Source organism: Dryobates pubescens, chromosome 16 (genome assembly GCF_014839835.1).
Source record: "Dryobates pubescens isolate bDryPub1 chromosome 16, bDryPub1.pri, whole genome shotgun sequence".
In the NCBI taxonomy this organism is placed as follows: Eukaryota; Metazoa; Chordata; class Aves; order Piciformes; family Picidae; genus Dryobates; species Dryobates pubescens.
The window spans coordinates 25,430,813-25,438,780 of NC_071627.1; the positions used below are offsets into that span (position 1 = coordinate 25,430,813).

Consider the following 7,968-nt stretch of genomic DNA (forward strand, 5'->3'; position numbering starts at 1 on the left):
AAAAAAACCCCAAACCCAAGTTGAATAAAATATTGAAATGTCACCTTTTACTTTGTCTTTATATTGGTCATGAAAACAATTTCATATTAATTCTTAGCTCCAGAAGCAGACTGGTGCTATCCGAGTGGATAGTTTGTACCACACAGACAAAAAACACTTGGTAGATTTAAGTTCCAGACCTGGCCATGTTTTAGCGCTCCCTAAACTCTGGCAACTGCACATACGTGTGTGTTTAGCTCACAGAGAGAAGGTGGCCGAATGACTTATTTATCTTTTACCACAGAATTCACTAAGTTGAATTACTTTTCTATAAACAAATAGATGTATTTTTCCATATGTAAGTAAATTGCTGTGGTTAGAGTGCAGATGGTGGAAGGCTGGGATGCAGCAAGATGTGCCTGGTGACACAGTGGCCTTACGACTCTGAGGCTGTAGATCCACCTCAGCTGCAGCTCGCAAATTGTGCAGCATCAGCTTGACTTCCCACTTACCACAAAGCATTTCTGAATGCTTGTATGCCTTAGCTCAAATATTTAACCCAACACTCCTGGAAAAAGTGGGTCCTCTTCCTGGACCTCACTGATCAAGAAGCACCACATGTAACCAGCTCCCAGTGACGCAGCAAATGCTCCTGTATGTTCTGCACAGCCTGGGGGCTCTCGTTGCCCCTGTATACCTTGGGCTTCCTTGGTTTTCTCATGTTTGAGGCGTCTGGTTTGAAATTTTCTCTCCTGTGATCAGCTTCAAGGCTTCTCTCAGGGCTTGGATTACTTCACTTGGGTTGAGAACAAGAAAGCATTTTTCTCTAAGTCCATGTTATTCTTGCACAAAGCATTCCATGAACACAAAGCTAGCATATACGTGCTGATGACCAGTTTCCCAGGGCTTTCTGGGGAAGCTTCAGTCCCTGACATCAGCCCTGACAAACCTCAAACCAGGAGGAGCTTGGTTTCTTCTCCCTAGGAACAAGTGACAGGATGAGAAGAAACAGCCTCAAGTTGTGCCTGGGAGGCTTAGTTTGGAGATTAGAAAAACCTTCTCCACTGAAGGTGTTTTGAAACACTGGAACAGGCTCCCCAGGGAGGTGGTTGAATCCCCATCCCTGGAGGTGTTTAAAGGAGGCAGCGGTACGGTGCTTGAGAAAGTATCAACCAGGTTGGAAACGACCTCAGATAGTATCAAGTCCAACCTAACACCTCCTGACAACCAAAACCGTGGCTTCCGGTGCCACCTCCAGTCCTTTCTTGAACACCTCCAGGGACGGTGACTCCACATGGTTCAGCACCTGACTCGACACAGTAAGATAGTGATCAAACTCGACGACCTTAACAACCTGCTTCCAACCCAACTGCCTCCCTCCCACCTTTCCGCCCAGGCGCCAGCGCGACCGCTCTGGGCTGGCTCCTTCCCGCGCAGGCGCCGAGGGCGGAGCCATCGCCACGTCTGTGGAGGGTGCCCGGCAAGATGGCGGCGGCCGGTGGGAGTCGTGTCCCGGCGGGCCGCGCTCTCTGCCTCCTGGTGCTCTGCGGCTGGGGCCTGGCGGTCCTCGGCGAGGGCGGCTCCGGTGAGCACGGGAAGGGCTAGGTTGGGCTGGACTGCGACGGCTGGCTGAGTGAGGGACGGCGGGTGCTTCCTGGCCGCCCCGCCGCTAGTCTTTCAGCAGACTCGTCCTCGGAGCTCTTGGACCCAAAGGGCTTTGCTGTCCTCGCTGCCGGTGGCCGGCTCTGGCCGCCCCGGCTGTGCGGAGGGGCTGCTGGTGAGTCTGCCTTGGGGCGGCGGGGCCCCGGCCCGGCCCCTCGGCAACCGGCCTGAGGCGGGTTCTCCTTTTCTCTTTCTGAGGGAGCTGGTCGCTGGCAGCAGCGGCAGAGGGGGCTGTGGGGAAACGGCTGCTCCTTCGGCGGGTGTGCCTGAGATGGGCTCTCTTGGGGCTTTTATTGCTGTGAAGATCACTGCATCTGGGTACTTCAGCCATCAAATTTGCTATTTTGTGCAAATTGTTCCAGTTGTGCGCCCGTTTTCAACCCTATTCCCCTTAATAAACTTAAGTTATTTTGTAGGTTGACTCCTAGTTAAGTTCGTTTTCTTTCTCCCACTCCCCTTCAGCCTACAGACTAACTGCAACCAAATGCTGATCAGAAATACATATGTTAAGTGCGGGGAGTTTTTCTTTGTTTTAAATGGAGCAGGGATTGGACAGTGAAGAGGAAGGGAATTACTGAAGGAAGAGAAGGGAGCGGTTTTGGGCAAGCAGTTCCTTTGTTGCTCCTCAGTTGTATCCAACAAGCCAGCTCTATTTGTGTTGCCTCTTACTTGGTCTGGTGGGTAGGAATTAATGAAGGATGTGAGACCCTGTAGGAAGCCGACAGTTTTTATCTTAAAAAATGATGAAACAACTTACTTTCAAAGAGAAAAAAAAACTCTTTTCCTGGCAGTGACTTTTGACCCTACCAGGTGTTTTTATGTACAGTGTTTATAAAGAGGACTGTACTGCTGGTTCTGTGGCTGCGATTGAACATTAATAGCTGTTTTTGAAGATGAGGCATCTCTGGAGTCCAAGCACTGTGTTTAACATCATCTGACACTGTTGTGTAACTGTAAACAGTGCTACTGCCGATTATGCCAAATATTTTTGGGTAGATACCATAAATCAACTGTGGCGTGGTTGCTAAACTCACTTGTATTGAAACAAACAAACAACCCCAACAAACTTTTTAAAGGAGTAATAGAAAATTATTCTTTCTCACTCTAAACTGCAGCATTATCTGGTGGGAGTCCCTTGAATTTAAAGGTATATCCTACAACATTCTTGTTAAAATTAAACTCAGTTGAAGTGTAAGGATCCATGCAGTGTAGTTCTGTAGGAAACATTCTTGTATTTCAAACAATTCAACTATTTCTCTCTAATACTTTTGTCTGTGTGGTGTAGGTAGCAGTAGGGTTTTACCTGCTTCACTCATATCAAGTGATAGGATGAGAGGAAACGGCCTTAAGTTGCACCAGGGAAGGTTTAGATTGGATATTAGAAGAAACTTGTCACTGAAATGATTCTCAAACACTGGAACAAGCTCTTCAGAGAGGTGGTTGAATCCCTGTCACTGGAGATGTTTAAAAGATGCAGAGATGTGGTGCTGAGGGACATGGTCTAGCACCAGACTTGGTAGAATTATGGAAGGGTTGGACTTGATCTTAAACATCTTTTCCAACCTCAGTGATTCTGTGATTCTGTATCATGCCAACTAGCTATAATCATGAAAATCCTTTTGCAGCTTGTTTTCTTTGTATTTATCTCCGTGTATGGAATTACCTGGTTTGACTCCTGAGTGCAGATAAGAATTCTCTAAACTTGTCCTGAGCAAGAACTGAGCGAGTTAGTGTTGATATTCACACTGGTAGTTTCTTCCACAATTAGCATGTTAACTGTAAAGTAGTTGGCTTTGAATGTCAGCAGAGAGGCACCACAACGTCTGGTTCATGCAGCCTAAGTTGAGCCTTCTCTGTTATGCAGTTGGTTAAAGAGTAATTCATGGTGGAGAAGTGTACCATATAAACAAGAAGTCTGTTGTAACTGATCCTCTGTAAATATATGTGTTTCATGAATAACATGGTTCAGTTTCTCCCTTATAATACTTGACTTACAAGAAATTTGACACAGTTGGTTGAAGGCTTTCCAGTGAACCAGGGAGTGTTTAATGAAAGTATTGTTAGGTTTAAAAAAAAAAAACCCAAACCAAAACCAACTCCCTCAAAAAACCAGCACCAAAACAGTTTTGGCATGCCAGAATACAAGGCAAGCACGATTCAGATGTTGAAATTGTGTTTACTGAAAGTCTAAAATGCGTTCTACGTTTTTAAGGTACCTCCTGATTTGAGTCTGGGAGTGACATGCTGTAAACATGAGTAGTTTGCTCGGGTTTTTTTTTTTTTTTTTGCTTGTTTCTTTGTTTTGGGGGTTTTGTTTGTTTGTGGTTTTTTAGGATCAACAAAATTTAGCTATTTGTAAACTCCCTCTGCATCTTTTAACCTGCCTCTGGATAGAGAGGAGGGATGATGAACCCTGCATATGGCTTTAATGCTTACCTTGCTTTTTATGTAGCGCTTCAAAGCCACCCCAGCTCTGCAGAGAGAAATTTGCCTTGGTGTGCACTCAGTGTTGCTGGCTTAATTCATTGTAAGTTTGCTGCCAACATAAGGCTTTCCTGCAGGAGCATATCAGAATGTCCTTCTTTCAGCTTTGTTCTTTAGGCTGTGGTTTATTAGTCTACTTCAAGTTAAGGTTGGAAATCTCTTTCTGTGCCTACAAACTCAAATCAAAGTAAATGCCTGGGAAGAGGTGGTGGGACCGTGTGTCCTGGCCGAAGAGTCATCACAGCATGTTCTCGTTTTTGGCTGGTAAAACAGTGGTGAAAGGCTGAAAACCTCTAACTGCGGGGCAAGCATTACTGAGAACTTACTCTGTAGGCCTCAGTATGGTCTGAGGGAGAAAGAGTTTGATTATGGAGAAAATACTGCTTGTATATGATTCCTCAGTACATCATAAAGCCACAGAGCTCCAGAGGGAGGCTATTTCTCTCAAACTCCGAGTCTGGAAAAAAACGTGCGCTCAATTTTTCAGGCAAACTTTGGCATAGTAGCTTAGAAAGTATGTGGTTCCAGGCTTGAATTGCTGTCCCACTCAAGACTGAAGTTGCTGAAGTACGGAAGTCTGCATTTTACATAGGAATTCTCAGACATTTGCAGTGTGAAGTAAGCCCTGTTCACCATGTGATTTCTTGTCTATACAGTAAATGCTTGCAGTAATTTTCATTTGTAGCTGGAGTAGCACAGGATGAGTTAGTACCTTGTGCTAAGTGTTGACTATTTCTCATCCCTTTTTTCAGATGCTGTGGAAGTGGGGATGCTTCAGGAAAATACTTCTGCTAAAACTGAAAATGAAACACTAAGTAAATCCCAAAATGTAACAGACAGCTTACAGAGTATAACCCCAACAAAAAAAGAGGAGACCTCAACATCAGCTAAAAGCAGTTCAACTGCAGCAAAACCTTCAACAGTAAAGGGTGATTCTCCACCACCCATTCTCTCTCGTCTGGTGACTGCTAGTCCAGTGTCTCAAATGGATGTTGATGCTTCTGAAGCGACCAAAATTGAAGAGGAGGATCTTCTAACTGATTTGAAAGATGTAATAAATAGCTCACCACCTGCCATGAAAGAAATTATTGAGTCAGAGGGAGGAGATGACTATGGCCCTTACGAAATGACATCAAATTCCAGATACAACCCAGACATGGAGATGCCAGAAGATGATGACTCTGACACCATTAGTAATTACAACGAAATCAAGACCCTTAATGAGAAGATAAAAGATGTTTCTGTCTCAGGACTGGAAGAAGAAGATGACAGCCATTTCTTTTTCCATCTGGTTGTAGTTGCCTTCTTAGTAGCTGTTGTTTATGTGACCTATCACAATAAGAGGAAGGTGAGTCTGCTGTGAAAAGTTGAGGAAAAAAACTTTGGTGCTGAAAATCAAATTGAGTTGCCTTGGTTTTAGTAGGAGGAACAGAGCTTTTTGGAGAAAGAACTCTTCACTTAGTCTTGTGATAACCAGATAATTAAGCAGATCTAATTAACTAATAAGCAGATCCACTACTGCCATTTTGTCTGCCCAATGACATCTTGAACCAGACATTTGAAATTAGAAAATCAGTTAATTGATAATATCAGTAATCAACCAGTAATGAACACTGGCAATGTACCACATGAGTTCCATAAATGAGACCTGAGCCAAGTTGAGTGAAGGTAATTAACTAATTTTGTTTCTGCACAGGATTATAAACAGGAAATTAAGGAAGGTTTAACCCCAGATGTCATGGGAACATTCTTCTTATAACTGTGGTAATCCTGGTAATAAGTGTTCACTTTAAGGTGGTCTTTACATCATAGCTAATCTTGAGGTCTTAACTACAAATGTTTAGGAAGTGTTTAACACTCTTTCCAGTTCACATAGAGAAGCTCAGAGTTGCTGTTTTCAGGTAACTGTTTCATGAGTGCAAGTTAATTCTCTGTATCTCAGAAGTGTTCCTTAGTAACACTAAATCAGTATGAGCATGAGGGTAGCAGAACACTGAACAGGTTGCCCAGGGAGGTGGTTGAGGCCCCATCCCTGGAGATACTCAAAGTGAAGCTTGACAGGGCTCTGGGCAACCTGATCTAGGTGGGGATGCCGCTGCTGACTGCAGAGGGGCATGAACTTTGGAGGTCCCTTCCAACCCAGACCATTCTATGGTTAGATTGGTAGCCTGAAAAGTGGAACTTCAGCTCAGGCTGACCCAGTACAGATGCATGCACAGCTTTTAGTTAACTTATGAGGGAAATGTAGTGTTTATACTTGTGCAGAACACTGATTTGGTCAAGGATTTGGGGAACTGAAAAGAACGCAGTTCAAAAAAACCCCAAACTTCAGCTTTACAATGCAATGGCTTATCTGGAATGTGCCAGGTGTTTATGGGGGGAAATGCTGAAGACTGATTTACCTTTGTGAATTTAACTTCGAGGGAATGTAGAATGGTTTGGGTTGGAAGGGACCTGAAAGATCATCCACTTCCAAGCCCCCTGCCATGGGCAGGGACACCTCCTACTACACCAGGCTTCTCAAGGCCAACCTGGCCTTGAACACCTCCAGAGAGGGGGCATCGACAGCCTCCCTGTGCAACCTCTTCCAGTGTCTCACTATCCTCACAGTATCACAAAGGTTGGAAGAGACCTCGAGGATCATCGAGTCCAACCTGTCTCCACAGACCTCATGACTAGACCATGGCACCAAGTGCCACGTCCAGTCCCCTCTTGAACACCTCCAGGGACGGTGACTCCACCACCTCCCTGGGCAGCACATTCCAATGACGAATGACTCGCTCAGTGAAGATCTTTCTCCTCACTTCGAGTCTAAACCTCCCCTGGTGCAGCTTGAGACTGTCCCCCCTTGTTCTGGTGCTGCTTGCCTAGGAGGAGAGACCAACCCCTTCCTGGCTACAACCACCTTTCAGGTAGTTGTAGAGGGCAATGAGGTCACCCCTGAGCCTCCTCTTCTCCAGGCTAAACAATCCCAGCTCCCTCAGCCTCTCCTCATAGGGCTTGTGCTCAAGGCCTCTCACCAGCCTTGTTGCCCTCACTGTAAAGAATTTCTTCCTAGTCTCTAATCTAAATCTGCTCTCTTCCATCTTAAATCCACCCTCCCTCGTCCTATCACTGCAAGTCCTTGTAGAAAGTCCCTCCCCGGTTTTCTTATAGGTCCCCTTCAGGTACCAGAAGTAGTAGGTGATAAAAATTACCTTCCTTTGCTCCTTAAGTAAAATAATGCTTGTAATGTCATTTGTGTGACTGAAAAGCTGCCTTGATACTGCTTTTTAGCACTTGCAAATAATTCTGGTAGCAGAAAATACTCTTAAGTACATTGATAGTGGCATATATTTGTGTGAGACAGCAGTCACATTTATTTAGATTCTCCTTTTTCTTTCCCTGTTCTCACTTAAACCACCCTCTGTGATTTCCTCTTTTCCCAGTACAGTTGGTTTGCATAGTTACAGTGGGTTCCTAGATGATGGTGGTAAGAAATGAGACTGAACGTGGTGGACGTGTAACAGACTTAATAAATATCAAATTGTTTCTTTCTCTTTCAGATCTTCTTGCTGGTCCAGAGCCGGAGATGGAGGGATGGCCTCTGCTCTAGGACAGTAGAATATCATCGTTTAGATCAAAATGTTAATGAAGCAATGCCTTCCCTGAAAATAACTAATGACTATGTCTTTTGAAAACACTGTGATTTCAGTTTGTTGAGCTTGCCGCTCTCTGCCTGCCTGATCATGTAATGACATTCAGGTATTCTCAACATGCTGCTTGTCCTGAAGTGAGATGTACTGTCTTTGACCTGGCTGTTCTTGAGGTTAAATCTCATGGGACATCGAGGGCATGATACAT

The 7,968-nt window shown here is 44.7% G+C and overlaps 1 protein-coding gene across 1 annotated transcript; it reads left to right on the forward strand.

Moving 5' to 3' along the window:
* The first annotated feature begins 1,446 nt into the window (after window positions 1-1,446).
* Window positions 1,447-7,962, forward strand: C16H5orf15 (chromosome 16 C5orf15 homolog). The gene is made up of 3 exons (XM_009910893.2): window positions 1,447-1,564; window positions 4,878-5,473; window positions 7,671-7,962. Exons 1-3 carry the CDS (start codon window positions 1,465-1,467, stop codon window positions 7,800-7,802), a joined length of 828 nt encoding a protein of 275 aa, XP_009909195.2. The 5' UTR covers window positions 1,447-1,464; the 3' UTR covers window positions 7,803-7,962.
* The last annotated feature ends 6 nt before the right edge of the window (window positions 7,963-7,968 follow it).